We start from the raw sequence: 12901 nt of genomic DNA on the forward strand, positions 1-12901 counted from the left end.
TTTATGTTTCATATGCCTACTGCACTTTTTCAAAGTTGATAATCAAAATATGTGGAAAAGTTTATTTTTTTAATCGGCAACTACAATTTCTGAAACTAGATATGAATGTAAAACTTAATTTTAGGCTACTTTTATTAACATTGTGTATGCCTATTTCCAGCCGTTTTGGCGTAATTTCTATTTTTTTGAATAAAATATTCTTTTTTTTAATCAAGCAATTGTTTTATTTGAATTCTTATTCAAAAATCGCATTGCAATAAATAGTAAATATGTAACAACAAAATAATAAAAAATAAGCAAAATACATTGAGTCTTCAGTTGTAGTCAATGTTATGCCGATTATTTTTGTGGTGGTGTTATGAATGTCAACGGTGCTGGGATATGAATTTGACGAGTGCGTTAGCACGAGTCGAATTCGAAAGTGCTTCACTTCAATTTGTTAGAAAATAATATTTTTGTGTTCGTTTTTCCCTGCAAAATAGTATAACATATACTATTTTTTCTTCAAACCTTCATAACAAATTATTTAAGACATGTTAAGAAACCAGGTAGGAATTTCAAATGATTTAGCTAGTTTACTTTACAGCCGCTCATCAGCGAAGATATTGGGTAGTATGAATAAGAATAAGCATTTGCTTATACTATATATTTATCTTTTTCTATCTAATAGAGTCCACGTATTTCTATCTCTTACTAATACAAGTAAAAGCATTTGCTAATGGTTTATGCATATGGCCCAATAACTTCACGGACGCCCTCAGCGGAGATAATAACTTCACGGACGCTCCTCAGCGGAGATAATGGTGGCATTCAGCAGAAAAAGCGCTACCGCTACGCTACAATGTAGCAGCTCAGTGTTCTGCTGTTTTGTATTTTTGTACTGTTAGTTGTCAGTTGATCTTAACCTAAATATTTTGACATTATTGAACGTGGTAAACTGGTAAACGTGGTACTCAGTGGTGTTTTGAATTTCCCTGTTCTGGTAGTCCATTTCCCTCTCTTTTACCTCTTAATAGCTCAACGGCTCAACATGTTCACAAAGTAGCACAAAATTTTTACGCTACATAAAATGGCGTCCGCTCCCAACATGTTGAGTGGTAGCGGTTGTTGGCGCATGCGTTCAACAGAAATTTACTCAACAGCTACGGAGCGGCTTTTTCTGCTGAATGCACACAATAACTTCACGGACGCTGGTCAGCTCGTTAGATGCCATGACAATGAAGTGACACTTTAGCATTATCAATGCAGCAGTACAATGTCATATTTTACGGACGTTTGAAGAAAAAAAATTTTAATGAAGATTTTCATTTGTTTAAAATATTCACTTCGATTACTATATTTCGTCCAGTGAGAGATTGCGAGATTTTAAATTGTATTAAATTAACCCCACACTACAAAATGCACTAGAATACATTAGTGAGAGCATAATTTCAGGGCAAAAATGTTACTGCTTGAAGCATACCTATATTTGAAATTTTACGTGCGCTATATACCTACTACTTTTTCTACGTAGAATTTAGTGATCTTTTATGTCAACCAATCTCTCGCTGGACAAACTTTAGTACCGTCGTCTTTAGTATGTACAATAGTCGCTGATATTTGTACCTACTAGTCCAATATCCGCTGCAATTCTTTTGTAACCATGAAAATCACTAAAATTAAGTTTGTTTCATTGGTTGATGAATATTAAGTGACAGATGAATTAAATAGTCATTAAAATACGCCGCACATTTTCAAAAGTTTTGTTTTCCATAACCTCAACCTCCGCTTGTGTCTCTTTTTATCATTTTGTATCTACTTACGTAAATATAAAGTGATTTGACACTTTGTTTTTCTAAAGTAGGTATCAGGATTCTTTATACAGGTGTCCCCAAAAAAGAAGACGAGTCCATAACTCCGTTATTTATCGGAAGATTTTAATTATCTGTACACCAAATTAAATGATTGTTAATAGGCTACAAAATGGCCTAATAAATTCAAGTATAGCCCCATGGACTTCAAGGGTAAACTGTCAAAAAAAAATTTTCAAATGGGATTATATATTTTTTTTAAGTAATTCTGATAGAGATTTTTATTCTGAAAATAACAGTGTATCACAAGTATACACTTAAATACCAAAAATTCACAAAAAAAATGTAAAAAAAACGCTAGTATCGTCTATGTTCCATTTTGCGCTAAACATTGGGGGCATGTCTGCGCAATCCCACATATTATTATTTGTCATTTGTTTTTCTAGCTACCTTAATTTGGTTATTACATTGTAACGCAATGCATTTTGATAGCTTTTCGCTTGGTGCTCGTCATTTGTTTCAAAAGTTAGTGTTATTTTTTTATGTCAAGTTATACTTGTGATACATTGTTGTTTTTAGAATTAAAATCTCTATCAGAATGACTAAAAAAAAGTATGTAATCCCATTTGAAAAAAAATATTTTGACAGTTTAGTCTTGAAGCCCTTGGAACTATACGTCAATTTATTAAGCCGTTTTGTAGCCTATTAAAAACCATTTAATTTGGTGTATATATAATTAAAATCCTCCGATAAATAAGGGAGTTATGGACTCGTCTTTTTTTTTGGGGACACTCTGTATAAAGTCGAAATATACTAAAGTCTCTTATTCCTGCAGTCGCTAATGATCATTAAAACGTGTGTTTATTTTGGTTTGGCAACAATAACAGTGCAATTTTTAAATGCTGTTTCACTCTTTTCAATTGATGAATAACTTTCGTAATTACCTGTTTTCATTATTTTTATTATCAAGCATGATAATCATGCGCATTGAAATAACTTTTACAGTTACATAGTTTAAGAGTACCTAACGGTAAAAAGAGTTCCCAGTGTTGATGTGTTATAAGAAAATTCAGAAGTTTGGTAAATATAAATGAAATTATTAAAGAATTACTAAAGAAAATTTACTCATTCAGTTAACTATTGCGTATTGCGTGTGTTGTGTGTTTATTTATAAATACAGGGTTAATATAAATGATTGTAGTCGAAGTAGGCCATGCCCATGGGGCAGTATCAAATTGCAGCGGCGGTCAAGTCTTAATCTTTTAGGGGAAGCAGGTACTGATTTCCAAATAAGTAAATAGCAGCGCTTGTCATTTTACCCCCCAGGGAGTGGGCAGGTAGACGATTATGAATAATAACTATCCCTTACCTCCGACTTCTAAGGAGGTAACTAATTAATCATCTGCAAAGTCTGCAATTTTCAAAAAAGAGAATAGTAACGGGAAACAAAATTTTCTTCGAAATTATTGGAAGGTAAATTATATTTATTTATATGTAAATTGAAATATAGAAATATCGTTGGTGTACAAGAAAAAACCCTCATTTTTCAGTAGAATCTAAAAGAGTTTAAAAAATCGAGACGAAGGAGGCACATAATGTACATTTTTATATCCGTGAACAGTGTGAAAACGTATCGTCCGCGTAAATTTTTGACGATGTTGACAAAAATTTCAAATTTGTGTGGCAAGAAAAAATTATAATGTTTTTCTTTGTCATTCACCTGAAGAAAATCCTGATTTCGATTAGTTTTAATTTGAATCGATTCAAGAGCATCATGTACACCCTTCATAGGTACATCTGCGTAATGAACCGAGAAGTGCAGTGCTACCTGAAAATTTCTAAATGATAAGCCGAGCCCTTATTAAGATTATAAGCGCTGCAGTTTACATCAGGTTATTAAAACCCAAACTAACCGCGCGCTGCAATTTAGTCTTAGGATTGTAAAACCTTCGATCCTCGCTGCAATTTGATATCGCCGTGCCCATGTTATGAAATTTTTTTGTTCGACACTGTCAGAATTTGAGATTTTTCTCCTATGTGAACGGATTTTGATAAATGTCACAACTTGTTAAAACGAAACGTCAAGCTAATTTTAAAGGTTTTAAGCGATTTGGAGCCTTTAAGGGGCTCGTCGAACAAAAAAACGCTGTATTCAACTCGTTCGTGTATAAATTGGGCCTTTTTTGACACTCGTGGGCCTTTAAATCGCTCGTTTCACTCGCGTTTTAAAATAGCCCACCCGTGCTAAAAAGGCCCAATTTACACACAAACTCGTCAAATAAACTAATATTTGCCGCTTTTATGTGGACTGTCATTTTTTTTTTTTTTTTTAATTAACGATTGAATCCAAAAATACTGAGTTGTTTTGAAACCAATTCTAAAAATATTGGGTTCTTTGGCACCCAATTTAACTCTTGTGTGCTCACTTATTCACATCACTTTGATGTTTTTTGTATTGAGCGGCAACCATAAATTTCACATTCAGTTTTTACGCCTACTTGGACTACAATCGTTTATAGTAACCCTGTAGACTACGTATTAAAATGAGCCTATAGTAATTTTTATCTATTTTATACAGGTGAGTCGGGAGGAACGGCCGAAACACGTGAAAATAATGTAAAATAAACTCATATGTTCTTATCCGATTTTCATTTGTTTTCAAGTTATAGCGTAATAAGAAATAAAGAAAATTGCAAACATTAACATTGTCTTAATAAGCACGTTCTTTTGTTAAATGTTAAAAAATACCGCCGTTGACCTCTAAACATTTTCTGCTTCGCCTACGAAGGGCGCTTGTTGTTCTACTAATTGCTTGATGCTTTTCTTGGCTGCAAGTATTTCTAATACGTCGAATTAGTGCTTTCCGCGTGTTCATTTGTACTTTGTACACTTCATTTTTCAACCAACCAAATGCTTTTTAGCCTCAAACATGGCATACTCTGATTACAAAAGGTTTTCAATGTGATACAAGTAGAACGCTAGATACAATTTTTAATTACGCCATAACTTGAAAACAAATGAAATTCGGGATAAGAATATACGAGTTTATTTTACATGTGAATACACTCATGGAGTTTCGGCCGTTCCTCCCGACTCACTCTGTAGATGTGAATTGGGGACTTGTCGATAGGTTGCCACTACCAGCGAAAGTAACTACGCGCGCCAATAAGGTTATTGGAATTATGACAAATCTCACTAATGTATCTACAGTTCAATCAAGTTTTAAGCGACCTTAAGTTTGACAATTCACATCCAAAACGTTTTTACTTTATGCAAGATAATTAACGTATTGTTGACTCAAGTTGCAAAAAATCATTTTGCATTTGCAACAGCACTTTTATGGCATTAGTCATTTGAAATTACTTTAAAACTGTACTTATATGGAAAATATCCAACCCAAGCTATGATTTTCTGGTCCCTTGGTGCCTTTATTTGGTTCAAAAATATGAAAAAAATGCTGTTGCACATGACAAGTGGTTTTTTGGAACTTGAGTCAACTTTTATAATGTGACAGCCCTAAAAATGCGTAACTCCAATTACGCATTTTAAAAACGAACCTACATTTAATATTTGAAAATTGATCGCAGCAAGAAATTCTGCTTTTATAAATCATCTTGATCAAAAATTATTAAATTTAATAAATTATGACCAGAATTTATTTGAAATATATGTTATAATATGGCATGATTAGAAAATTGTTTAAATTAAGATGAATTTTTGATTTTTTATTCATTTTTAAAAAAGGTGCATATGTGTTATGTTTCCTATGAAATACGCTATCAATAGCAACGTATTTTTTAAAATTATAAAATAAGGTGATGGATACTATTCAAGTAACAGTTTATTCATTATGTTTACAGTAATTATTTCAAAAGTGAAAAGTTCCCTTTTTCTTATTTCTTCTGGAATGTTTTGGCACATTTCAACGATGAAAACTGTTTTTTTCAAAATTTGTTGATATTATTACCATAGTACCCACGACAATCTTCGCATTTTGTGTATTGTGACGCGCTTCGAATAATTTATTACATTTTGGAATGATTTCTGAATTTATTAAAATTTCTAATAAAATGTTAGTGTTAGAAAAAATCTTGAAGACAACACGTGTTTTATAATTTAAAAATTTCGGTCTAATAAATCCTCGATTTTTAAGTCATCTACAGGGTCATTATAAATGATTGTCCCATCGCAGTAGACGTTGGTGACGTAGTTGAATGTGCCGCAAGCCTCATAACATGAGTGAGACTAGTATCGCCGATAGGTGGCGCTAAAGGCTGTAGTGTAAATTTAGATAGGTACTATAATCGGGACAACCAACAGATATAGTAATAAAACCGCCCCCTAGTACCCGCGTATTTTAAACAGCAGCTTCCAAATGGCTTATTCAAAACGTGCGCATATTTTTGAAAGCCTTATGTATATCCACAAAAATTAGTTGACGGCATTTCATTAGTTTTAACCTCGCTTCGACAGTTTGACCACGTGTTCATGTTTGGAGAAGATGTGCACGTCAATGAATGCAACATTTTTCTCGGTCTATCAACTATATCACATTCTTATAACAATGACAAATGGCAAAGAACCTGCTTCATTGTGAAACACGCTTCGGCGTATATCGTTCTGCGCAACTAACGCCACATCCCATTTTTTATTACTATATCTGTTCGTTGTCCCAACTATATTTTGTCTAATGTTGCGAGGCTGGCGGCGCATTCAAAATTTGTGTGGGTTTTCAACGCCAAGTGCGACGGGACAATAATTTATAATGAGCCTGTATAAAACACTTGCTGTCTTAATAGCTATTAATACGTTGTCATCCCAGCCATCTACGTATAAAGATATCTATCTAGATAACTTTTCTATGCATCATCGCTCACCAAAATCGGAAACAATTAATTTTGAGGATCTACACGTTTTAAAAAACGCTTTTAACAATGAATAGTACTTAACCGAAGTAAAAATCTAACACCTTGCCTGATACAATTTCTTATCTGAAGTGCAATTTTTAGATCGCCAGGAAGATTATTTTATCCACCGTCATGTATTCCATTGTATGTCATCGGTTTATTAAGATACTCTGTATTTATGCGATGCAAACGTACTATAGACTTCTGTTTCGTAAGTAGACAAATATATTTTACCATTAAATAATTCAAAACCATGTTTTGTTTTTATTGCAGTTATCTCTTTATTGTTCTTGCTTGAATATAATGTAATTCCCAATACCAGATTTAGTTTTAAATGTAAAGATCCGAAAATATCATATACATTTAATGGTGATACCATTTCTGGAAAAGATTTATTATTAAGTGTATACTTTGGACCTTTCATAATCTTAGTGTTGATAGAAATTTTAAAAGAAAATTCATTAAAGAAAATCAATTTTGGAACGGTATGGATCTACTACAAGAGATGTTTCATTGGGTCTATGTTTGTTCTTTTAATAACAGAAATTTTGAAAGGTGTCGTGAAAGAACCTCGACCACACTTTTTAGACTCTTGTAAACCTAACTCAAACGAGATATGCCAAGCAGGGTCCTTGGTTTTCGAATACAACTGCACAAATGATCATCTAAGCACATTTTACAAGAACGACTTGACGAGGTCTTTTCCATCTGGACATACATCGATCTCAATATTTATTAGTTTGTTTTGTTCTGTAAGTAACAATTTTTACATTTTAAAAAATGGTTATTAATTCTATTGTTTTTAGTATCTTATTCACATTCGAATCCCTTCGAAATCGGTTCGATTCTTGACGAAACCGTTCCTGATTGCCATATGTCTCAGCTGGAGTTTGTTGTGTTCATTATCAAGAATAACTGATAGAAGACACCACTGGTGGGATGTTCTGGGTGGAGCAGCTCTCGGTATATGTGGTGCACTGTACACATTACATTTTCTACACAAAGATGTTATAAAAAGTACAACATGTGACGTGAAGAAATCACAAACTGAAGAAGTGATGAAATAGAAGAATTAATAGTAAATTGTTAAATCAATGACATCAAATATATCATTCATTTAACCGTTTTGTAAGTTTTACTTTTCCACAGGTGATCCATAAATCTCCTTTCTATTTAAAAATCAAATCAACTTTTGTTTGTACATATTTTTTGATCAATTAAAAATTAATTTAGGCTGGAATCCGTTTTTCCAGATTTTTCTCCAAATTTTCCAGATTTTTTGTTCAGTTGAAAACATTCAATTAAGAGTTATTTACATCCCGAGAGCATATCGAACAAAAAAAAAGAATCAATCAAATATGTCCTTCCTATCGTCAGTGGTCAGTCATGACCGAAAGTGCATACAAAAATTATAATTTTTGCAGTTTGTCCGACTTTTTCTCCTGCAAACTTTTCCAAGACCATAATGAACAAAATAAAAAAAGAATTACGCATATCCATCGTTCGAATCCCGAGTTATGGTCTTGAGTTCATACAAAAATCCCATATAAAAAAGCACTTTCAGGTTTTCCAGAATTTTCCAATTTTCCGGGCAACTTTTCCAATTTTTTCTCCATAAAAACCGTATCGGTCTATTACGAACATTTAAAAAAAAGAATTAGCCAAATTGGTCCAGCCGTTCTCAAGTGATCCGCTTACCAACGAACAGCATTTCAGTTTTATTATACAGGGTGTTTTCGAAGTTGAGGCGTTCCTTATAACACGAGTAACTATACATTATCCTTAAGAATTTTAGCCTAAATCTTCTTAGTAAAATGTTTGTATTAACGGAGATAATTATTGTATATTTTTATTGTTTTCTAAAATTTTGAGTCCGGTCCTGTCTATTTCTCCGCTGTACTAGATTAATAACTGACGTGGCCCAGGATGGTGTCTTTCTGGAAATCGCTCTGCGTACTCTCTGGACGCCGGAGCTGCATTCTGATAACGTGATAACATTGCCCATATACATTAGCAACATATCTGTGAGCTCATTATTTTCGTAATGATAAAGCCATTCCGACTAATTAGGTGACAACTCTGACAGTATTTTTGATTAAAGTCCATGCTCATTTGATTTTTTTTTGTCAATTCTAATTTCTTTAACAAATCAGTGCAAATTTGAGCAGGACCGGTTTGAAACATTTCAAAAAAATTCACTTATTTTATCTTCATTGCCGTACACATTTTACTAAGGTGATTTTGGCTAAAACTCTTTAGAGCAACGCATACTATCACATGTTAAAAGGAACGCCCCAACTTCGAAAACACCCTGTATAGAAAATAAGTAGATACAGTTATTAAAATCTCAATTGATGATAATAATTAACAGAAAGTTGTAAAAACCGTCAATACAGGCCAGTTTTACGATCAATAATAATATATTATAGTGCCATAAAATTGATTTATTTTTCACTTTAATATAATTGAATGATAACTCCTAGGATACGAAATACGTACATGTAAACATGTCCATAATAACTGAGGCATAATAAGAGGGCGTAATAAGAATAAGCGGGCGTAATAAGAATAAGGGGGCGTAATAAGAATAAGCGGGCATAATGAATTCATGACGCCCACATCAATTCATAATTGCAACACAAAAGAAAATTTGACAATTATAAATAAACGATTTGTTTTTGTTTCATACTAAATGTTGTATTTATGTAGGTAAAGCGTAAACAAAGATGCCAATTCTTTGTCTTTTTTTTAAAGAACACGTAGTGAAAAGTAAAATCTTGTATGCACCACCGCGTTACCGAATGATTACGCCCATCGAACGATATCCATCTCTCGGGCTAAAGCCCTCGAGCTGGATTCATTGTTCTCCGGGCGTAATCATCGTTGTAACGCCATTGGTACATAAATAACTATTATTACACTGACATACAATAATCATATAGTGAAGTTTTAAACTTGAAAGTGATAGGGAAATATGTCGAAGTCTTAAACGTACAAGGTATTAATTATTATAAATGTTTCGTACATCGTAGGTGGCTGTGCGCTATGCTTTAGGTGCGCCGTTACGCCAACTAGATGTTAGAAACATTTATAATAACCCTGTATGGATATGTATACCTCTTGAAAAATTTAATGAAAAATCTTGTTGTTATTACCACAACACTGAAGTCGCGAGACGGGGAAGATAAAAATGCTGCCAAATAAAAGAAATCACAGAAATAAGCAACGTTATTAAAAAACTTTTTTAGAATCTGCGACTCTAATAGGTCTATTATTGTATTCAATTTGGACTCGTTTATGGCTATCTATTAGAGCACTCGTAGTTTAATAGATCTCTAAGAAAATTTGTTATCAATATTTCAGTGTATTATTGTCATTTACACCAAAAAACTTCCAATATTTTAATGTTCAAATTCTACTATTTAACATATGTTGCAGATGTAGTTGCATCCGTTACCTTGAATTACCAATTAATACAAAATTCCCTAGAATTTTTTTATTTAAAAATTAAAACAAGGGTGCAAATTCTAAAAAATAACATAAAAAACTCGTTTTATAAGGGCATTGGCGCACTCGTCCCATACAAAATTCCCCTACGGGTCGTTTACTACACTTGGGACTCGTGCGCCAAATCAACCCTTATAAAACTCGTTCTTTGATATACTATAATCGGTAGCTACATTGCTTCAGAATACGTACGTGAGATTCAATCTTCATTTCTGAATGTGAATTTATTTTTTACAAATGTCCAGGTAAATTTAATCATTATTTTATATTTAGGTCACTTCACATTACGATAAAAGGGAATTTGGCGAAGAAGATGATTCACCATCTAAAACCCCAATGTAAGCAACAAATTATAAGACGTTTTCCTCAGAAAAAGTTGTCCAGTAAAATGGATATCAGCAAAATCTCTGTAAAGCGAATTTAGGACTTGTGTTATCGAAAGATTAGAAGCTGGATAGAGTCGATTTATTATTTACTTTTTGAATGTAGGATAAAGATCCCTTAGTAGGTATAGCATATACTCCTAGATCTATTTTTATTTTTTATTTGTATGTAGGTACTTACATTTTTTTCCTTGTGAAAGAATTTTACTGAGAATCGCCCTCAAATGTCACATGATTTATATTGACAAATCACAACTCCGAATTGTTTGAATAGCAACCAGTCACAATTTAATTAAGCGGAAATTTTCCCTAGGGAAAATTTCCGATATAATTTACCTAGGGAAAAGTTTTTTCGGGCGATTCTCTTCCGAATATACCTCGGGACAGATATATATCGCCAGAAATTTTTTCTTGCAGTCCAACACTCGTGTTTGTCGCTCAAAATTACCCTCGGGCTGGCGCCCTCGTGTAATTTTCTTGCTGCAAACACTCGTGTGTCAGGACTGCTCGAAAAAATTTCCGGCAATATATCTGTCCCTTGGTATACATATTTATTTTACTATCCCACCTCCACCCGGCGGCACGGCAATTTTGCCGGAGTACATACACTATTACGGATATTACTATCAAGTAATAGTGCAGTGCTTATCAACATAATTACCGGCGTCTTGCCTCCGCATTTTGACTTTGTTGTGTATTATGTTCTGTGTCAATGTTAAGGAACTTCCTCACGATGTGACATGAGTATAATAATATACCTTTTTGAATTTCAACTACCATTATATATATTATATTATATTATATGATAATAATAAATGGTATCAAAAATTCAGATATGTTTTCTTTCGCGTTCGTTTAGTTATATGTAGTTAATAACCCTTAGTATAGTTGTCACGTCATTACTTTACCCCCAACTTGCCCCACTTCAAAATTTAAGACATGTTCTTTGTATAATGATAATGTATAAAAATAGTTCGTAAGCTTAAAAACATTAATACTATATTATGATACAAGTTTTATAAGAAACATTTTGTAGCATGCACGGGTTTAGAACACGATGAGCTTGCGAGGAGTGCCATAAAGGAGTAAGTGCCATTTTTAAGTGAAAATGAGCAATTTTCAAATTTGGGAAATTTAGCCGTGGTTGGCAACAAATGTCTTATTGTTTAGAAGATTCAAATTTCAATTGTTAGTAACAAATTAATGAACGAAGACAATTGTATATTCCACGAAAATAACTTAAATTAATTCGTTTTATTTTGGCGTTTATTTTGCACTAGTTTGTTTCAAAACGCGAATTTCTTTACAGCACGTAAAATGGGTTTTGTAATAGTTTTCATACAGACGCTAAGTAGAAAAAATATAAATATAAACTGACTTTTGAACTACGTTAAGGATAATTTAGGCAAAATAGCAGATAATGAACCACAGTAGAGACACTTTCCTCAAAGGTTCAAACAATGGTATAATCCAATCAACAAGTTCTACGAATAAATTAATTGATTTAACTTTCGCATAGAAAAGTTTTGAAAACTGAGTAAAAGGATTAAAAGTGTATCACAAAAAATCCATTTTGGTCTTTTCATAAAAATATCTGCGATTTAGACAAACAGGATTTAACTTTAAGTTCGAAAACAATTGCGCGAAGATTACTTGATTTTAGATTGACTTGGAAACAAAGCGTTAAAACCTGCAAGAAAGGTAAGGATAGTTGGTTTGAGCGATAAATTTAATGAATTAAGAAAAAAGATTAAATAGCAAAATTGCGATGAAATTCACGATTAACAATTATGTTGGTGTGGTAAGTATTTATTTTTTGTTATGTTAAAGAACTCTCCACACTATCCATAAAAAAAACGGAAAGGATAAACAAATTGAACGTTTATTATTGAAAATGAATAACAAGCACGTAATAATGACAGACTACTTGATGACAAAAAAATAAAACAACTTTTTGGGCTTCCCAAACTGGTAAACACACCTTTACCTTTCACTTTAGGTTAAGGTAGCTCCGATTTCCCGACGCATGTTGTAAATTTCTGGGGGATATTTACAACATCGGTAGCACGCACGGTTAATTTTCTGCTTTTACAGTTAGGTAAAATTAAAGTGTTCATACCTACGTTACTTTAATTTAGTGAAAAAAAAAAACACATTTACATGTGTTATTTTTCCGATAAATGTGTTTCTTTAATAAATAATCACAATCATAAGAGAAAAATACAAATATCAGGTTGGCAGCTCTGTTTGAGACTTGTTATTTCATGAAAATCTGCAAAAGTGCAACAAAATACAAAATTCGGTCAGCCGAAAA

At 32.8% G+C, this 12901-nt stretch overlaps 1 protein-coding gene and 2 long non-coding RNA genes across 6 annotated transcripts in view; 1 reads left to right on the forward strand and 2 right to left on the reverse strand.

Moving 5' to 3' along the window:
• The window catches only part of LOC138123654 (uncharacterized), a 145668-nt gene that overhangs the window by 82755 nt on the left and 50012 nt on the right, over positions 1 to 12901 (reverse strand). The window lies entirely within an intron of this gene.
• The window catches only part of LOC138122588 (uncharacterized), an 83385-nt gene that overhangs the window by 52572 nt on the left and 17912 nt on the right, over positions 1 to 12901 (reverse strand). The gene's annotated exons all lie outside the window — the stretch shown is intronic.
• Positions 2759 to 7822, forward strand: LOC138123877 (phospholipid phosphatase 1-like). 4 transcript variants are annotated; one of them, XM_069038704.1, is made up of 5 exons: positions 2772 to 2870; positions 6590 to 6744; positions 6800 to 6908; positions 6971 to 7449; positions 7504 to 7822. In XM_069038704.1, exons 3-5 carry the CDS (start codon positions 6830 to 6832, stop codon positions 7762 to 7764), a joined length of 819 nt encoding a protein of 272 aa, XP_068894805.1. In that variant the 5' UTR covers positions 2772 to 2870; positions 6590 to 6744; positions 6800 to 6829; the 3' UTR covers positions 7765 to 7822. The 4 variants fall into 4 exon arrangements, with proteins under 4 accessions (XP_068894806.1, XP_068894805.1, XP_068894808.1 ...); XM_069038707.1 differs by having other exon boundaries at positions 2785 to 2870; positions 6613 to 6744; XM_069038706.1 differs by having other exon boundaries at positions 2866 to 2971.

The sequence above is a fragment of the Tenebrio molitor genome, chromosome 2 (assembly GCF_963966145.1).
Source record: "Tenebrio molitor chromosome 2, icTenMoli1.1, whole genome shotgun sequence".
NCBI classification, from domain to species: domain Eukaryota; kingdom Metazoa; phylum Arthropoda; class Insecta; order Coleoptera; family Tenebrionidae; genus Tenebrio; species Tenebrio molitor.

What these genes read in the sequence shown, in the direction of transcription:
- LOC138123877 (XM_069038705.1), top strand. Translation starts at nt 6,830, where the DNA reads ATGTATTCCATTGTATGTCATCGGTTTATTAAGATACTCTGTATTTAT. An exon ending in GTACTATAGACTTCTGTTTC is followed by an intron (nt 6,909 to 6,970) that starts GTAAGTAGACAA and finishes TTTTTATTGCAG; the next exon opens with TTATCTCTTTATTGTTCTTG. An exon ending in TTATTAGTTTGTTTTGTTCT is followed by an intron (nt 7,450 to 7,503) that starts GTAAGTAACAAT and finishes TATTGTTTTTAG; the next exon opens with TATCTTATTCACATTCGAAT.